The sequence below is a fragment of the Rhincodon typus genome, chromosome 38 (assembly GCF_021869965.1).
Source record: "Rhincodon typus isolate 14 chromosome 38, sRhiTyp1.1, whole genome shotgun sequence".
Classification (NCBI taxonomy): domain Eukaryota; kingdom Metazoa; phylum Chordata; class Chondrichthyes; order Orectolobiformes; family Rhincodontidae; genus Rhincodon; species Rhincodon typus.
The window spans coordinates 11,430,765-11,452,236 of NC_063369.1; the positions used below are offsets into that span (position 1 = coordinate 11,430,765).

The 21,472-nt window shown below is 37.9% G+C and overlaps 1 protein-coding gene across 3 annotated transcripts in view; it reads right to left on the reverse strand.

The window, feature by feature from the left end:
- Positions 1-21,472, reverse strand: part of LOC109916534 (MHC class II regulatory factor RFX1-like) — a 100,855-nt gene that overhangs the window by 52,631 nt on the left and 26,752 nt on the right. For all 3 annotated transcript variants that reach the window (XM_048618000.1, XM_048618001.1, XM_048618002.1), the window contains exon 3: positions 2,595-2,704. In XM_048618000.1, the coding sequence (XP_048473957.1) occupies positions 2,595-2,704 (110 nt within the window). The remainder of the gene's footprint in view (positions 1-2,594; positions 2,705-21,472) is intronic.

The window sequence follows — 21,472 nt, forward strand, 5'->3', positions numbered from 1 at the left end:
CTAACCTCATGCCAGTGACATGTAGCCAATTAAAGAGAATTAAAAGCCCATCAAGGACCTAACATCAGAGGTTGATAAATTTTCCAGTTGGTCTCTGTACATCCTCTAAGGTATCAGGGACTAAGCTACTTGCCTAGAAGCAGTGTCCTAGCAGCAGGCCAGGAGTATGGTAGGGGTGGTTGAAGTCAACGCCCATGCAAACCTCGAGACCTTGTCTGGTCCTCCAAACTGAGATGGTCTGGCAACTTAAGTATTTTGCTTAATCTAAATATTTTAAAAATTTGGTGGCATATCTTTTAAGATGGAGGAACCATTCTCGTTAGGCGCATTCTCTATCTCTTTTTTGGTTTGAAGTTGCTGTTTTTTTCTAGTTGGAGGGACTCCTAATGGCCCACCATTTGAAAGTACACCTCCAATCCTTAATTAGTCAGTGAACTTGTCCACTGGCCACTAATCTGCAAATTTGAGGAAAATCCTTGCCAGCTGACTGTCTCTCAAATTCTGTGAGATCGTGACCTCGAATTGAGTCTGACTTCAGGATCATAATCCAAACCCATAACTCAAAATTTTGCTACTGGATGCTTCTCTCATCACTTTTTAACCCCGAGTATATTTTCTGTTTTACTATTATCTCTGTCCAAGTCCTTCCCACTCCCCCCCTTTATTGGTTTATTACATGATATCTTGCAAAAAAAATTCAAGATGTTTCCTTATTAAGGCAGACTCCATTGTGATTTTAAATGAGGGCAGCTTGGAGAACCTACAACAATGTCATAAATGTAGTTCAGCTTAATTACTTTTCATGTTAAAATCAATGCACGTTAGTGTATAGGTTGCTTTAAATAAAAACACCTATCCCTTCTTTTACTGTGATTAAGCTCTGGACTTTTAAACTAATTCAAATCCCAACACTATCTCTCATTTACACTTAATTAGCTCCATTGTTTCATCAGTTCTAAACCAGGCTGTTAGAAGTCAAAGATCAAAGTGATACAGAAAGATATATTTTTATATAACATTTGGATCTACTTTCCTCAAGGTGAAATGGGAATGTGAAGTGGGAAATGATCCAATTAGCTATAGCATCGATTGGTTGAATAGAGGTTTACAAGCCTTACGGTGATTTCACATTCTTGGATTTGTTATGATCAGAAATAAGAGTCATGACAAGTTGTCTCTCTACTCACAATGTAAAATCGCAGTTTCAGCCGCACACATGGAACTCTGAGAGGTTATTTACTGAGATTGAAAAGACAGCAACTATAATTTGCTCCCCTGCCTATCGTCTCAGGTAAAGAATTGTACCTAAGAAGTGACAGGAGTGTCACAAAATAAAACATAAAGGGATTTATTGAATCAGTAAAAAGAAAAACAATAAAAAGTGAACCACATTACAGTTGTTAATCCATCAAAAAACATTTTGCAGAAATGCATCTCATTTTAGATTGTTTACAGTTGTATTTATATACAGAGATGCCTTGTTACTTCAATAAATTAAGTCTAGAAAAAGCATAGCTCATTCTGGCTTGAATTGTGACTCCTAAAATTCCACAAAATTGATAGCAGTCAGTAAAAGTCAACAATGTGTTTGATAATTGACCCAAAACAGTAAGAAAAATTTGTAATTTCTTTTAAAAAAGATGTGTGGGATCTTGAACTATTTTGAAGATATTTCAAAACAAGGACTTTTAAGAGTTGACATCAATTGTAAAGGGATCAATTATAATTTTCTTGAATAAGAAGAGATAAGATCCATGTGACCTGGTGACCCTTGACCAGAAAGGAAGTTAACATACAAAGGCCATGTGGCCAAATGCAAAGGAGAGCTGCAGATAAAGCGAGAATAGAACAAGGAACTGTGAGTAATACTTTCAACAGTTCTGAAAGCTGTCAATCCAGGGTTGGGACAGGAATTATGAATTTGACTGAGTTTTGCTAGAGTCAACCGGGCCATTTTATTGGGTTTATTAAAACTATCTAAGAAACCTGTGCCATCAAGACTGGACTTGAACCGAGCTAAGGAGGTTTTGTAGGTGTATGTCTTTCAAATGATGTTGAAATCTGGGCACCTTGGCTGAAGTACAACTGCTGCTGCATGTAATTTGAAGGTTAAATTGGTTCAGTAGGGAAATAAATCTTTTACACTAGAGGCTGAGTTAGAGAACTTTGGAACTGCACATGGTGAAACTTATCTGTGGGAATGATGCAGGTGCTCGACATTGCTTTGTTGTATTATCTACTTAAAGTGATATTTATGTTTCTATTTGAAGGTAATTTACCAGTTAATAATGTTTAATTTGCATTGGTTCTGTTTCTGGTAAAGTTACAAAACGTTTTAGGCAAAACTAGATTATTTTGGTTTAGTTTCTTCATGAGGATGTAAAAAAAAGGCATTCCATACCAATGATTTAAATCAATAGTGACAAATCTCTTAAATACTATCCTATGCCCTTTCAAGAAGAAAAAACAGCATGCTAATATTTTTGATGGCCCTGTTGGCGGACAGCATTCATAAGGTACATAAAATATTCAACAGTATGTACAAATTTAATTTGTATGAAGATTCCCTGCATTATTCTTCTCTGTTCACTTACCTGCTGCGATGCTTGTACCTGCTGTACCACCTGTGTCGGCACTCCAGACTGTGCACCAGCTGAAGAGGAGCTGGAATCTGAACCTGTCTCGGTTGGCCTCATGTTTGCTTCTAAACAAAAACAGTGACATTTCTTAATACATATTCATAACTTCTGTATTTATTTGAGAAAATTTTCTGTTTTTGAAAATCTGAAGTAACAAATTATCTAAGGATAAAAACAGAAATTGTTGCAGAACTCAGCAGGTCTGACTGCATCAGTGGACAGAAAACACAGTTAATGTTTTGAGTCCATTTTGGACCCAAGTTTCTAAGGCAATTTCTGTTTTTGTTTATTTCAGAGGTCTGTAATCCAAAGTTGTTTGTTTAAAATTAAGTAAGGAATTTGTGAAGTAGCAGGGACATCTTCAATCCAACACTGTCAATTTCACCCATTTAATTCATAATTCATTGTTCCAATGATATCTCATGTGGAACCTTGGCCATGTTTTTTGCCCTACTTGGAGTCATAGAGATGTACAGCATGAAAACAGACCTTTGGTCCAACTCGTCCATGCCGACCAGATATTCTAAATTTACCTCGTCCCATTTGCCAGCATTTGGCACATATCCCTCTAAACCCTTCCTATTTATATACCCATCCAGATGCCTTTTCAATGTTGTAATTGTACCAGCATCGACCACTTCCTCTGGCAGCGTATTCCATACACTCACCACCCTCTGCATGAAAAAGTTGCCCCTTAGGTCCCTTTTAAATCTTTCCCCTCTCACCTTAAAACTATGCCCTCTAATTTTGGACACCCACCCCAGGGAAAAGACCTTGTCTATTTACCTTATCCATGCTCCTCATGATTTTACAAACCTCTATAAGGTCATCCCTCAGCCTCCAACGCTCCAGGGAAAATAGCCCTAGCTTATTCAGCCTCTCCCTAGAGCTCAAACCTCCAACCCTGGAAACATGCTTATAAGTCTTTTCTGAACCCTTTCAAGTTTCACAACATCCTTCCTGTGGCAGGGAGACCAGGATGCACGCAGTATTCCAATAGTGGCCTAACCAGCGTCCTGTACAGCCGCAACATGATCTCCCAACTCCTATATTCAATGCACTGACCAATAAGGGAAAGCATACCAAATGCTTTCTTCACTATCCTATCCATCTGCAACTCCAATTTCAAGGAACTATGAACCTGCACTCCAAGATCTCTTTGTTCAGCAACACTCCCCAAGACCCTACCACTACATGTATAAGTCCTGCCCTGATTTGCTTCTCACAAGCTAGGGTATCATTTACTAACATGAAAACATAAGCAGCTGGAGCAGAAAAGATCTTATAGCTTATCAAGCCTGCTTTACCATTCAGTATGGCCATGCTGATCGTCAACTTCAAATCCACTTTCTGCTTGCATTGCATATTTCTTGATTCACTGAGAGGCCAAAAATCTGTCTATCTCAGTCTTTCCTATATTCCATGATGGAGCATTCACAACTCTGAGGTACAGAATTCCAAATAAATTAATTTACCAAAACTGGAGAACAATATCTTTTGTTATTAGACTAGTAAACAGAGACCTGGACTAATGCTTCAGAGATATGAATTCGAATTCCACCACAGCGCAACAATTGGGAAATTTAAAATCAAGTAATTAAGAAATCTGGAATAAAAGTCCTTGTCTCATTAATAATCATGAAACTATTGGATTGCTATAAACACTCATCTGATTCATTAATGTAATTCACAGGAGGAAACCTGTCATCCTTATGCAGTCCAGTCTGTAACCTACAGCAATGTTGTTTACTCTTAAATGACCAAACTACTCAGCCTGAGCTTGCTTGGCCATTCAATATAATCACGAATGATTTTCTACTTCAATTCCACCTTCTTTCTGCAATAAAACTGGAGCAATATTGCAAATTGCAGTTCCATACCATTCCCTATTCAAGGCACTGGAAAGCCCCAGCCAATTATTCTTGACAAGTCCTGATATAAAATCTCTGATCCATTACATGGTGGGCCATTCAAAGCACTTTCCTAAAAGCTACGGCTACCCGATTTCCTAATAGTGAGGAAATGGGCCACGAAGTATTTGGTCCATGGGTCCTGAGGCTTGCTTAGGGACAGAATTGAATGATCTCACCAGAAGTCTATGCTGAAAAATAAATCAGCTGATCTGCAAAGTCGAACATTGAATCAGCCATTACGTCTGCTATTATGATCCCAGCTGATGGCACAAATGGACAAGTCAGATCACAGAATGAAATTTGGCTTGATATATCATATGTTTAATTTTTGTAGGTGGTTATTGTGGTGTTTAGTCATGCAAATATTCACACAAGGCTGCAGATGTTCTTTAACAAGCGTTTATTAGACAAAGGAAAGAAACAAAGTTATATATATGTAAAAGACCTTGACGTAAGTAGCAAAAAAAAATTTCCAATCTGTTGCACAACACTAGTCTCAAATTTTATTAACCTAAATGTCATGTATTAATACGACAAAAAAAAAGGTACTGTAGTCCAAATTCACTACTGGTGTTATTTCATATTTGAACAGATCATAAAAAGCTGTTATCTTAAAGTAAATAATCTCCATTATGTCTGAAAATATTATTTTCAGTTATTTGGTATGATTAAAATTAATCTAATTCAGTTTAAATCATATTACATTTATTTATGTTCAAAATTCTACAGATTCTGGAATGATTTCTGCAAATTTGAAGTAAGCAAATCTCACCCCAATTTTTAAGAAGGGAGTGAAGCATCTTCAGAATCTTTACCAATAACATTCCCTCCATAAAAAGGTCAGAAGTGGGGATGTTTTCTGATGATTTGCGCAATGTTCAGTAGCATTCATGAATCTTCAAAGACTGAAGAAGTTCACATTCAAATATCCAAGTTTGGGCTGATAAGTAGTAAGTAACATTCATGTCACCAAAGTTTCAGGCAATGATCATCTCTAATAAGAGAAAATCTAACCATTGCCCCTTGACTTTCAGTTGCATTCCCGTTGTTGAATCTCCTGCTAACAACATCCAGGAGATTACCATTGATCAGAAATTGAACTAGCCGTATAAATACTGTGGCTAGAGGAACAGGTCAGAGGCTAGGAATCCTACAGCAAGTGACTCGTCTCCTGACTCCCCAAATCCTGTTCACCAATTTTGAGGCACAAGTCAGGACTGTGATGGAATAGTTCCCACTTGCTTGGATGAGCGCAGCCCCAACAAGACTCAAGAAGCTTGGCACCATCCAGGATACAGCAGCCTATTTGATTGACAAACATTCACTGCATCCACCACCAACACACAGTAGCAACAGTGTGTTCTATTTGCAAGATGTACTGCAAAAATTCACCAAGGGACCTTAGAGAGAACCTTCCAACTCCATGACTTCTATCGTCAAGAAGAACAAGGGCAACAAATACATGGAAACAGTACCATTTGCAATTTCCCCACCAGGCTCTGCTCCCAGTCCTGACTTGGAAATATATCAATATTCCTTCTGTCTCACTGGGTCAAAATCTTGGAATTCCGTCCCTAACGGTAGAGTGGGTAAATGGATGGCAGCAGTTCAAAAAGGCAGCTCATTACCATCATCACAAGGGCAATTAGGGATGGGAAATAAATGCTGGCCAAGCCAGTGATGCCCACATCCCATGAATAGATTAAGAGATATACATGTTCAAAGATTAACCAGCATGGTAACCAAATTGCAAAATAAAACTCATGATCTATCAAGCTAGGTTTCTCTCTGGGTTCTGAATTGTCCAGTATTACCATCAGCTGGGATCATAAGAATACAAATCATAATGTACACTGCTGAACCTATTCTGTGTATTCAGCACAATGAATTGAACGATTATTAGAAGTGCTCTCACCTCAGAGTCAGAAGTAAATAATGTAGGCTTGACAGTCCAGTAAAGTGCAATGGGAGTGAGATGTCAAATAAACACAATTTCTTCTTCTTTTACTGCATTAGAACCAATCAATTATGTCTATAATTTTATCACATTATTTCAAGAATACTGGATCAATTTCTGATGCTGATGCATTATGAGTAACTGGAAATGGAGGCAGTAGCATTGCAGTTGCTAGAATTAATCGTTCTTTTCACATTCTTAGAATATCCTTAAACATTTCACAGCTCTTGAAGTACTAATTGAAGTGTAGCTACTGTTAGAACTTGGGAAAACCTGGCAACAAATTTGCACATAACAAGGTCCACAAAGGCAATGATAGCTTTAGTGTTTACAATAAGTAAGGAACGAACAGGACTCAATGTGATGGCTACATTGTCAAATAACTTACCAAAATTTGTGGCTCACCATCACTTTCTCAAGGATAATTAGGTATAAGCAAAAATGCTGACAGAGTCAGCAACACCCAAATGTCACAAATGAAAAACTGAAAAAAAAAGTTAAAAATGACGATTTGGGCGGGATATGAAAGGACAAGTGGCTCCAGGAAGTCACTCACCAGTTAACAGACAGGATTTTTAGATACAAAGAAGGAGGTAGAAACAGGAAGGAAATTTAATAAGTAGAACTAGTTAATCACTGATATTATTACAAACACTTATTACACATAACCATTGTTGCAATTTATAAATATATGTTTAAAATATAACAATAATGGAGAAATTACATTGAAAAAGATTTAAATAAAAAAAACTTCCTGTCCAATGAATATTTCAAAGCACAATATATGTGACCATGTAGACTATTCAAGAGGGTCAGTTTAGCTCAGTTGGCTGGATGGTTGATTTGCAAAGCAGTGTGATACCAACAGCATGGGTTCAATTCTCATGCCAGTTGACGTTACCATGAAGGACTCTCCTTCTCAACCTCCCCCCTTGCCAGAGGTATGGTGGCCCTCAGGTTAAATCACCACCAGTTGTGTGTGTGTGTCTCCCTTTAATGAAAGAGCAAGCCCTATGGGCTGGTAAGGCTATGACTTTGCTAAAATAACAATGTTGGAAAGATGGGTTTTAATACCACTTTATTGTTCTGCAAACTCTTGTGTGTAGATCAAGTAGGTAAATGATTTTTCAGTGAAAGTGAGCAATTACAAAATTATTTTAATCTGTAGATCTTTGGTAACATAAAGACATCCGAGGCAGGATTCTAAGCTTTGTACTTATTTTCATTTCCTAAATGATGATAACCACAAGATAATCCAGGTAGTTAATAATTAATCTTGAATGCAATTCTGGGTTTTCTTTCAGTGGCCCTCTGTTTTCTATCTGGCTTTGTGTTTTTTTCTGTTTTTGGTTTATATCTGTACTTGTGTGCTCAAATCCTGTTTCAGTCCAATGTAGGTGGGCACTTCAGGGATGGGAGTACAGCACTTTGGAAGCACTGTCTTTCAAATGATACATTGATTTGCGGCCCCATCTGCCCTCTCAGATGGGCATAAAATATTAATGACACGGTTTCGAAGCTCAGCAGGTGAGTTTTTCTCAGTGTCAAGGCCAAAATTTGACCCCACCCCCACCCCCTCAACATTTTTGCTATAATGCATGTTCTGGCTGTAACACAATTAACGAATAGGGGAACGCTATTTCTAAAATGTGAACTTGTGTTGGTTATAACGCAACTCCTTCAGTGCACGGATGTGTCGACATCACATGATCATTTCAAGGGCTTTATCGTGAATACAATGTTAGCGCCGAAACAGTCTCCGCGCTGGCATCATATGATTATTTCGCGGGCTTTGTCGTGAATTGCTTTCTGTGACAGGTACATAGAACATAGAACATTACAGCGCAGTACAGGCCCTTCGGCCCTCGATGTTGCGCCGACCTGTGAAACCAATCTGAAGCCCATCTAACCTAAACTATTCCATTATCATCTATATGTTTATCCAATGACCATTTAAATGCCCTTAAAGTGGGCGAGTCCACTATTTTTGCAGGCAGGGCATTCCACGCCCTTACTACTCTCTGAGTAAAGAACCTACCTCTGACATCTGTCCTATATCTATCATCCCTCAATTTAAAGCTATGTCCCCTCGTGCTAGCCATCACCATCCGAGGAAAAAGGCTCCCACTGTCCACTCTATCTAATCCTCTGATCATCTTGTATGTCTCTATCAAGTCACCTCTTAACCTTCTTCTCTCTAACGAAAACAGCCTCAAGACCCTCAGCCTTTCCTCATAAGACCTTCCCTCCATACCAGGCAACATCCTGGTAAATCTCCTCTGCACCCTTTCCAATGCTTCCACATCCTTCCTATAATGCGGTGACCAGAACTGTACGCAATACTCCAAGTGCGGCCGCACCAGAGTTTTGTACAGCTGCAACATGACCTCATGGCTCCGAAACTCAATCCCTCTACCAATAAAACCTAACATACTCTACGCCTTCTTAACAACGCTATCAACCTGGTTGGCAACTTTCAGTGATCTATGCACATGGACACCGAGATCTTTCTGCTCATCCACACCACCAAGAATCTTACCATTAGCCCAGTACTCTGTATTCCTGTTACTCCTTCCAAAGTGAATCACCTCACACTTTTCCGCATTAAACTCCATTTGCCACCTCTCAGCCCAGCTCTGCAGCTTATCTATGTCCCTCTGTAACCTGCAACATCCTTCCGCACTATCCACAACTCCACCGACTTTGGTGTCATCCGCAAATTTACTAACCCATCCTTCTACGCCCTCATCCAGGTCATTTATAAAAATGACAAACAGCAGTGGTCCCAAAACAGATCCTTGACGTACACCACTAGTAACTGAACTCCAGGATGAACATTTCCCATCAACCACCACCCTCTGTCTTCTTACAGCTCGCCAATTTCTGATCCAAACCGCTAAATCACCCTCAATCCCATGCCTCCGTATTTTCTGCAATAGCCTACCATGGGGAACCTTATCAAACGCTTTACTGAAATCCAAATACACCACATCAACCGCTTTACCCTCATCCACCTGTTTGGTCACCTTCTCGAAGAACTCAATAAGGTTTGTGAGGCACGACCTACCCTTCACAAAACCGTGTTGACTATCCCTAATCAAATTATTCCTTTCTAGATGATTATAAATCCTATCTCTTATAATCCTTTCCAACACTTTACCCACAACCGAAGTAAGGCTCACTGGTCTATAATTACCAGGGTTGTCTCTACTCCCCTTCTTGAACAAGGGGACAACATTTGCTCGTCTCCAGTCTTCTGGCACTATTCCTGAAGACAATACAAACTCCTCCTCCATCAAGTTATCTTGACGTTTTTTTCAAGGCAACGTGTTAAATTTACTTTTATTTCATTATTAGATACGAATTAAACATTTATTAAAATTGTGCTATCCTTTGTGTCAGGCTCGAGTAATTTTTGAGCAATTTTGAGTGATTTTTTTGGTGGTCTGCCCCAACCCCACTTTTCCCATAGGTCCCATTATTTCCGTAATGCAATGTTGCACAGGAATGCAACTATTGCGTTATAGCAGAACCAACTGTGTAACAGATTATTTGGTCATTATCTCAATGTTCAAGAGACACTGCGGTGCACAGATTGGCTCCTGTGACTATACTTCAAAAGTATTTCTTTAGAGTTAAAAGCACTTTAGAATGAGCACAAGAATATGCCATACAAATTCTTTTTTTTTTCTCAGTTTTAACATTCCCTTTAATGACCAGTCTGTATCTTCATGATGGTAAAATGCAGATTAGTAAAGTTATCATTTCTAATTTTGGATCACCTGTCATAGTTACTGCTCTGCCTGGTCAAAGAAAATTCAAAGTTTAGTTTATATCTGATCAATGCTATCTACTAATGCATAGTCCAAATGTATAACAAACATTAAATTGGAAGCTACAAAAAAAATCTAGCTAATCTATTTTGTTTTAAATCTTTTGCTGGATATTTATACTGATTTTGACATTGTTTTTCTTTTTATTGCTTCTATTTTCTTGAAAGAATAATTAGTTTTTGAATAGCTGGATTTTCAAAGTTTAGTTTGTTGCTACACATATCTTTCTCACACTGCTCTGAGTATTGATCTCAAGTTAATTTAAACGGAAATATCGATAATCTACTGCAAGGAACATTTTGTTCTAAACTGTAATTGCATCTTCTCAGCTTTTTGCTTACATTATTTGTTATTTGCCCTGTTATTGCTGTGATCTCACAGGGGGCACTACATTCTGACTTCCAATACAACAATCTTCTCCTGATCAGGTGACAAGAGGCATACTTACGTCAGAGCTTGATAAGCAAACTGACATTTTATTTATATCCACATAAGAGTTGCAGCAATAACTGCAGAGATAAAATATTATCTCTTGGAATAGGATACAGTACATTTTGGCATTGTATATTAATAAATACCTCAAGCACTGTGCAAAAAACCTTACTTCTATTGTTGTAATTTTGATCACAATCTTTCATCATTCACTATTGTTAATTGCTAGGTCAACAGTTCCCATTCAAATGTGCTACATCAGCAAAGGCAAATTATAGAATCCGACCACTGTTTGACTCAGCCACATGAGTTTCTGAATACAATATATCTCAACTGATGGTAGAACAAAATAAATATATAAATAAGGTGATCACATGATCGTCAGCCTTACCTGAGCAATAACATTCTCACCTTGAGTCAGAAATTGTGGGCTCAAGACCCATTCCAGAGAGTTATGTTTACATATATAAATATCAAATAGACACTGATACTTCAGTGAACAACCAGCATTGCATCTATTCTATGGAACCAGTGGCAGGCAGGACACTTGCCATAGGCAGAACTCAAAAGGCAAACTTACGGGCTTGTCTCTGTGCTCCCAAGGCAGTGGAAAAGTGGCTGAAGATCTCGCTCAAATATTGCTTGATCAATATTCCTGGCATTGGGAAACGAGAAGGTTTCATAGAGCTATACCCTAATTTCCCACGCTTCCGAAAACCACCACACCAAATCGCTATCATGTCCTGTGACATAGCCCTTCAGCAAACCCAGGTCTCATCTCGGATGCACTGCTAGTAGCTACCACCTCTCCTACTGGTACAATGGACAGCTCCCAGCCTATCAGGGATGAGTAGTGGAATTTCCACCCATGGGTCCTTGATCCCAGGGAAGGTCTGCCACTCCCGAAAGCAACACAGGGTGCTCACCAGCTGCAGAGTTGGATGGCAAGAACCTCACTGCTCCAATTAAATATTGCCAATGACCACAAGTAGCATACTTTCCAAAGGGGAGAAATCTAAAAATCAGAAAATTAACCTAGCTAACCTGGATTGTCTTGCTCACCTCTCACCAAAATGTTAAAAGGATCATGGAAGAAACCTGGCTACTAGTCAATTACTAATCTTTGGCAGTACAGTAAACTTAAAATGGTGGAAAAGTTAACACAGAGTTTTAGATCAAAGACAACATCTTGAAATTCATTCTGTTTAATGTAAAGGACAAAATGTAATCCACCAAGTTTACGTCTTGCAGCATATAGATGGTCTGGTCGGCAGCAAGGGGATAGTGTTTTTTACATATGTAAAAAAAATGCTCTGGAGCATAAATTTCCTAATTCATAATCACTTTAAATTTGGAACAATCTATAGGCGATCTGTGGTGTTCAGCAACAAGGAGGCAGCAGGAAGATTGATCAGCTAATCATGTTGAAGAATTCGCAGACAATGAAACAAAAAGTAGAAGTAAGGAAAAAGAATTACGTTTAAATCAGTTGAAGGAAGTGAAATAGTGATTTGAAAATACACATGAGATTAAGGCAGAGCTTAACTGTTATAAAACAAACAATTTTTATAAACAAATAGTAATTTTGTTTTTACATTCTACATTATTTAAATTTTCTTCTGAAGGAATCAGCTTCTATGTTCGCTTTTTAGGGCCAGTGCTATTGATTTTTCTGTCAATAGTGAAGCACTTGGTGCACAATGCACAAAAATCCATACTTACCTGAGTGGCAGGCTGCAATGAAAACTTCCACTTCACTTTGCAGCAGGGTCTTACATAGAAACATAGAAGATAGGAGCAGGAGGAGGCCATTTGGCACTTCAAGCCTGCTCCGCCATTCTTCACTATCATGGCTGATCGTCCAACTCAATAGCCTAATCCTGCTTTCTCTCCATAACTTCCGATCCCATTCACCCCAAGAGCTATATCTAGTCACCTCTTTTGAATACATTCAATGTTTAGGCATCAACTACTTCCTGTGATAGTGAATTGCATTAGGAGAAACAGTGAAGTCTTTCAAACTAGCTAATTGGTTAGTAAAACCACAGCACCAAAATGTCACTCTCTGAAGACAAATCCTGAGCTCAGTCTTCTACTCAGTGACAAATGAGATTTTTCGACTACGTTTTTAAATATTTAAAAGTTATGACACTTCTAGAAACTGTTTTAAAGAGTTTTAACACTTTTCTAACAGTTGTTGTTTCCAGGGACTGTCCTTTGGGTATCAAAGCCGGCTAACTCATCTTTCCCCAACCATCCAGCGCCTCTTCCCATTTCTACCCTCTTTCCACACAACCCCCTGGCTTCTCTCTATCAATCCCAAACCCACCACAACCCCCATCTTCTTGGCTCCAATGATATGGAAACAGCACTACAGTGGAGGGTAACAACACTGCGAAACCACCTGTTTCCTCACAAAGTACTTTTCTGACATTAGCAGAGACTGAGGAACTGGTGTGAAAAATCAGAAAGAGGGAAGAGAGGATCTGGGTAGGTAGATATTGAGAGGAGTCGGGTTGTTATTTGTGACTCTTATTCACTGCAGCAAATCATGATATTTTCATCTACCTTGTCGGACAGAATTACTTCCAATAATTTTTTGTGACTTTCTTAAATTACGTTATACTCTTTCCAAGTGAAAATCCAGGTATGTTGTGTGCAAATAGGCACAATTATCAAACTAGTGGTCTCAGCCACTTTAAGCATCTGAATAATGCATCTTCTCAGTTCCAGCACAAGTCAGTTGCAAGAAGTTGCAGTGCCATTGCATTCCTTGATACAAGTCAACTTCTCAAATGTTTATAGCTACCAAGAAAGGATAATCTGGGCCATTGCTGTTTTTCAAACTCTAGTTTCCATGTATACTGATCTAGATTAAGCACATCTGGTATGGAAGACAAATATCATATTTATGAAACTGAGTTGTCCACTGTGGAAGTAGATAAGTGACTTTATCAACACGGATCAAACAACCACTTTATTTCCCTTTTACCAGAGTTATGCTGTTTTGGTATTGCTTAGAATAAGACAAATGTTTTGATCATGTACTCCATAAATCAGAGCTTCAAAATAATTCTAAAATGAACTAAATACCTACACACAGAGACATGCTAATACGCTTTATTTTAAAATATATCTCAGTGTAACAGATCACAAAATAAAATTCTAGTAATCAGTACAACTTTCAACTGCAATAACATCATGTGAATATACTTCATATAAAACACACAATCACTATTTTCATGAATTTACATTGAAAGGCAGTAACTTTTGATTTTGTTTAAATTGAGAATTATATTTGTTTTAAGGATAAATGATAAAGACAAAAGTAAGACATTTTAAAACATCTAAAATTTTCATGAATACAAAGTCCTAACATTTTAATATGCTTGGAATATTCCACCCATATTCTAAAAAGGCAAGTTTTAAATGCAAAGGCTATACTTACTGGGAGAAATGATCATGATACAAAAATTATCACGATTGGACATGGACTTCTTCATTGACAAGAACTCCATTACTTTGGTTGTTGTTGTGCTTCATGAAGCTTCACTACCTACTCACAAAGCATCAGCTTATGTATCCAAGACAGACCTTGGAAACCTAATCTCACAGTATGACCCAGAGGACTGTCATATTTCTTATCAGAAGCATCACATTTTGAAACTCTATGAGTAGTCATGTTTCTCAGGCAATGAGATGTGTACAAGGACCATGCTTATGTCATTTTTTTAAAGATTCTAAATTGATGTATTTAAAATTTAGGATTTGTAGAGTTTCTGCTTTGGATGATATTTTGACACAGATTTATAATGTGACGACTGACTTATCGACAATAAAGTACGGCTACCTTGATTGCGGAGGACTGGTGTAGATGGCTATCCCTGAAGAGCACAGGTGAATATTTGGAAATGTAAAATTAGAAAATCATCCTTCAGTTCTGCTTGATTATCTCTGGGGATAAAGAAATATTCAGACTGAAATTCCGTCAAGAAATTGGATGGCTGAGTAGAGAGAATGATAGTGTAGATCATACATGTTTTGAGTGATGTTATGATGGGCCAAGTGGTTTATTTTTCTTACAATACTCAAATCAATGAAAGGCCAATTTTGAGCCTGGCAGTCATCTTAAGATACTGGCACAATGGTCTTCTAATGTTCATATTTAACACAAGTACAAATTATGAGATATATCAGTCAGGATTTCAACTGAAAAAAACAAGAATAATCTGTACTTGTACAGTGCCTTTAACATAGTACAGAATGCCAAGGTGCTTCAAGGAAGCAGTTTCAAACAAAATTTGACACTATGTCATATATGGAGAAGTTAGGGAATATGACCAAAAACCAAGGCCACAGAAATAGGTTTTATGGAGTATCATAAAAGGAGGAGAAAGAGGTAAAGAGGCAGCGGGGTTTAGGGAGGGAATTCCAGAGCTTATCACCTTGACGGCCATGCATTCAGCCAACAATAGTGGAGTGATGAAAATAATGATGTATAACTGGCCATGATTATTGAGTGCAGAAACTTAGAGAGAACTCCTCCCCCACCATTTCCACTGGAAAGGGGGTAAGTAACCAGAAGTTATAAGTTTAAAATAATTGGCAAAAGAATTAGAGCCAAGAAGAAAATAATATTTTGTTTTAAGAATACAAAACTTGTTGTTATGCACTGGAATACACACACTCAAAATGTGATGGAAGCAAACACATTTACTATCGATGGAAAATTGGATACATGATTGAATTTAAAGGAGAAACATCTAGGTTCATCTGGAAAGACCAGGAAAATGAGACTAATTGGTTGAGTTTTTCAAAAGAGCTGGCACAGATATGAAGGGCAGAGTCACTGCATTTAATATGGTATGAATCTGTCATTTTTCTCCTGTTGCCTGGATTACAATGCGAAACATAAATGCTTTTGAAGATTTTCTTATCCTCATTACAGGAATATTTTGACCTAGATGCTTTTCTAGATTAATACAGCAATCAAACTCTTTGTTTGGGGGGGGTGGATGGGAACAGGACAGTAGGATTGCTGCTAGATAAAATCTATTGGAAAGAAAATGGTATTGATGAGACAATGGGACATATGTGGGCAAGACACATTGTTCAAATTCTTGCCTGACAGCACTTCTAACTACCATTCTGGCCAGTGGGCTGGGAATGCAGACAAGAGTCAGGAGATCCCAGTAGTTTGTAGGGAATGAAGCAGAAATCAGAGCTCTCCAGACTGCAATGAGGCTGGGTAAAAGGATCAAGCTATTGAAGGATGAGAGAGGTGGGTGGAAGAAAAGCAATCAGGGCTGAGGGGAGGGGTGCGAGGGACATGCACAAGGAGAAGTGAAAAGATTTGTTAGACTGGGGGGTGGAGGGGGAGAATGATACATAACAGGTCAGATGTAAGAATACATGCATGCAATCATCTATTCACAAGAATCCTGGACCAATTGCGTTGACTCCTAGCTCTTACCTGCACTATTTACATGTATTTGGAAAGGCAAGGACTGATTAGGGATAGTCAACATGGCTTTGTGTGGGGGAACTCCTGTCTAACTAACTTGACTTTTTTGAAGAAGTGACAAAGAAGATTGATGGAGGCAGAGCGGTGGATGTTGCCTACATGGATTTCAGCAAGGCATTTGACAAGGTTCCACATGGTAGACTGATTAGCAAGGTTAGATCACATGGAATCCAGGGAGAGCTAGCCATTTGGATACAAAATTGGCTTGAAGATAGGAGACAGAGGGTGGTGGTGGAGGGTTGTTTTTTGGACTGAAGGCCTGTGACAGTGGTGTGCTGCAAGGAACGGTGCTACGTTCACTGCTTTTTGTCATTTATATGAATGACTTGGATCTGAATATAGGAGGAATGGTTAATAAGTTTGCAGATGACATCAAAATAGGTGGTATAGTGGACCTTGATTAGATAGGTTGATGGGCCGAGGAGTGGCAGATGGAGTTTAATTTAGATAAATGTGAGGTGTTGCATTTGGTAAGGCAGAGCAAATCAGAGCAGGCCAAATATGCTTAATGGTAGGTTCCTGGGGATTGTTGCCAAATAAAAAGACCCTAGGGTGTAGCTTCATAGTTCCCTGAAGGTGGAGTCACAGGTAGACAGGGTAGTGAAGAAGGCACTTGGCCCACTTGCTTAAGGAACTTAAATGTGCAATTAGGAAGGCAAAAAGGGGCCATGAAATGACTTTAGCAAACAGGATAAAGGAGAATCCCAAGGCTTTTTATGCATATGTAAGGAGAATGAGGGTAACAAGGGAAAGACTAGGCCCACTTAAGGACGAAGGAGGGAAGTTATACATAGAGCCACAGGAAGTGGGGGAGATCCTGAATGAGCACTTTGTATCGATTTTCACCAAGGAGAAGGACGTGACTAATGTTGAGGTCAGGGATGAGTGTGTGAATACACTAGAGAATGTCAACATATTGAAAGAGGAAGTTTTTTGAATCCAAAATTGCATTACGATAGACAAATCCCCAAGACCTTTTGGGATCTACCCCAGGTTACTCAGAGAGGCAAGGGAGGAAATAGCTGGGGCATTGACAGATATCGTCACATCCTCGTTGACCACAGGTGAAGTTCCAAAGGACTGGAGATTAGTGAATGTTGTTCACTTGTTTAAGAAAGGATGCAGGAATAATCCAGAAAACTTTAGCCCAATGAGCTTTTTGTCTGTGGTGGGGAATCTCTTGGAGAAGATACTGAAGGACAAAATATATGCGCATTTGGAGGAAAATTGACTAGTTAGTGTCAGGCAGCAGGATTTTGTCCGGGCAAGGTCATGTCTCACCAACCTGAATTTTTTGAAGAGGTAACGTGGATAATTGATGAAGGAAGGGCTGTGGATGTAGTTTATATGGATTTTAGTAAGGCATTTGATAAAGTTCCACATGGCAGGTTGGTACAAAAACTAAAATCACAAGGGATTTGGGGTGGTCTGGCTAGATGGATAGAAAACTGGCTTGGTCATAGAAGACAGAGGGTAGTAGTGGAATGCAATGTATTTTTAAACAACCAAGTGTTTAAATGATCCTGGTGCAGTGAAAACTAAGATACCAATCACAACATGTTTAAGTCTGAGTGCCAGCAGCATGAAAACTGCCTGAAGCGGAGGAAAATTGCACCACTTTGATTTTAATTAGCATGATATTAAGAAGGTAATGGCAGATCTGTGCAAAAGTCTCAGAAAAAATGGAGTGACATAATTAATGTTGTAAATCACTTACTCCATAATTTCTTCTTTCTTTTGAGGCGTTCAAGGGTCACTACGATGCAGATGCACCATTACAATGACGCAAGTCCCAGGAAAATCTGGGTCAATATGAAAGACAGGAGCTCAATGATTATGATATGCTCAAGTCAGAAATAGGAACATCTAAATACATATTCAAAACTTAACAGATTTTACACCCAGCTTAAAAAAAAAACTCCTTTCATAGATAATCACTTAGTTTGGAGATATTTGGTCTTTACACAGTGACTATTTCCTCATTTGCCAACAACTGCATTATGACATCATAAACCCTAGCTTGAATACATTCTGCGAAGACAGAACTAAAAGTATCACATAAAGTCTTAGTATTTCAACCCCAATTTGTGGATGAATTAAAAGTGGCTGAACAGGTTCAGGCATAGGTAAAAGTAAGGAAAATAGCAAGTTATCAATCAAAACCCAGTCTTATATCTGAAATTCAAGTTATCCTCAGTTTCTCCAAACTATAGTACTACTTGGCATCCATTAATAATTTTGCCTTTTAAACCAGTTGGGCATTATTTGGTTGTCACATCCTGATTTTCTTCTCATAAGATTTGCAGCTGAAGTGCCTTTCACTTAGATTTCTAAATAATAGAAAATATTTTCTCTGAGCAAAACAAAGAAACATCTTATCCTTTCTTTCCCTAAAATTCCAATGGCTAAAAACAATACAAATATTGGAGCCATCAAAGTTTATCGCAATATTTTGTATTTACATCCATTCCCTGAATCTATCAAACCCAAGTAAAGACAAACACTGTAGATCACACAAAAAACATAGTCAAAGCAAATCTTATTATCATTTTAACATGCAGAGCTGCTGTTTTTAGTTATTTCTAGTTAATAACAGATGATGTTTCCTTCACAATAATAACACAATGCAGCGTTCACTAACATATTAAGAAGGAAAATGAACTGCCAGATCTATTCAGTTCTGAACAGATATCAGACACTACCAATCAAACAATAAGCTAGCAGTCATTTTCATCAGTTAAACCAAAATCAAATGGGTCAATATGACCTGAAATGTTTTGATTTAAATGGGACATGTGAAACAAAATACTAAACTGGATTATGTGGATTCTAGATGTTCCCTACACATCCAAAACAAGTTCCTAGTCATAATCGTAAAAACTGAAGATATTTTTTCTCACTAACTAAGGTTCTCAAAATTCGCCTACAGGTACTGTGCATGTATAAACCTTTGCAGTAAAATACCAGCCTTTCTGAAAGCCTTTCTAGCACAAGAAACTGATGCAGTATGTAACATCACCTCAATTTCACTTCTATGAACACAGACAAGAAAAAACTCACATTTCCTTACAAAACGTGACTTATGAAGTATAAATTTGTGAAAGAAATTTTTTGATAGACCATTCAATTTTGTCTCATTTGCCATCCTTATCTGGTCTGGCCTACATGTGATTCCAGACCCATAGCAATGTGGCTGACTCTTAACTGCCCTCTGGGCAATTAGGGATGGTCAATAAATGCTGCCTAGCCAACGATGCTGTCATCATGTAAATAATTTTTAACAATTTTTGCACCAATAAATGGATATTTTAAAATCAGCAACATACTAGTTTAATTTAAAGTGATCAACATCAATTAAGTACAATATCTTCAAATATCAGTCATGACAAGGAAAGTGTCTTCACTCTGGATGAGGATGCTAATAGTGCAGAGAAACTGGAACAGAGAATAATGTGATGAAACATGCATAGTATATAATGACCATATTTGAAATTTAGATTGTTTTAAAAAGAATGACTGGTGAATTATGTTTACTGCTATGAAAATCGTTTTTAAGGTCAGCAAATATTTATGAATAGTGATCTAAAGCCAACATTGCTTAGAAATAGTGTGACTGCAGAATGCTGTGGTGTTAATGGAAATATGTTTATACTGTTGAGTTTATGAAAAAATGAGTAAACAAATTTAAAGATCATTAGCCTTGATTTCAGTTCAATTCAGATCAGAAAACGCCAGAACTGAGTTCAGAAGCATGTTTTAGTTGCTCTCCTAGCAGTTCAGTACAGTTCAGGGAAGCCAATAACCCCAGCACAAACGTCCCATTTGTGCAGCTTCCAGACTGGGAGAGCTAGGATAAAAAAGCTGCATTGAAACTCAAAGTTTAAACTTCTAGATCTGTGAAGAGTTTACATCAGCAGAATCAGAAGGGGATTATCAAATTGTCTCCAAAGTCGATGAGGAAGAACCAGGAAAGAGTCAGTTTAGTAGAAATCATAGGACTTGAGACACGGATGTAATTTATCTGGAGTTGAGACTCTGTAAATGTATGGTGTTGGAAAACAGATAGAATCTTTGTTTTAATGTCTGTATTAAGATCTTTCTAATTGTTGTTTTATATATATGTATGTAGTCCCCAGGTTGAGAACAGGTACAGGCTCCATTCTTGCGCCCATTTACAAGTCGATTCGTATGCAAATCGGAAAACAATACAGGACAACATAAAGCGGTCTTTTAGGAAATGCTTGTACATTGGATCCCTGTATGGGATTGCATTCATAAGCATTAGTGTCCATAAGTGGGCTGTTTGTAAATTGTAGACTCCCTGAATGAAGCTTGGTTTGCTTGTTTGTTTTCTTTTATTATTTAACAACAGTAAGTTATATCTCTTGTTAATGAACATCTGCAGACTCACATAGATACGTTTCTGAGGCTAACCGCCATTTTAATTAGGTGAACTAAAAAAATTACCATGTCAAATTTAATTCTAGGATCCAACTTGTCCAAGACTACTATCAGCAGGGATCGTAACAAGCAGAGACTCTTGCAAGATTGACATTTATTGAATTTATGAGGGATGTGTCTCTTTTAAAGAAATGAGTTCATGCAAGTACTGAACATAAAACATGAGTGTATGGCAAAGTTTAGTCCATGGATTAGACTGTCAAAATGGCACTGAATGTCACAAAGAGATTTCTGGGAATAGAAGACACAAATTGTTAACTAAGGCTAATTTAAGAAAGTTAGTAAATAAAAGTTGAAAATAGAAATAAAAGTAGGATCTCATAAGAACGAGATACTTCAAGCAATAACTCAACATTTAGAATTAGAAGGAGGGAAACCTGAACTTGAGAAATCACAGCTAGATTTAGTTAAGATTCAATTAGAAATGAAACAAAAAACTTCAGTGAGAGGAAGAAAAATGAGTTGGCTTGAATTGGAAGCTGAAGAAAACAGAAATAGAAAGAGATGAGAGTGAAAAGAAATGAGCAAAGGAAAAGAAGAAAAACAGAGAAATGAAAAAGGAAATGAAATTTAAAAAGTTGTAACTCCAAACACATAGGAAATCAAACACAAGTTTAAAGTAAATGAGGAAAGAAGAGGTAGTCACTCAGAACAGTAATTCTGTTTCTTAAAAAAAAGCCATCGCTAGTTTGTAAGAACACTCTTAGACTAGT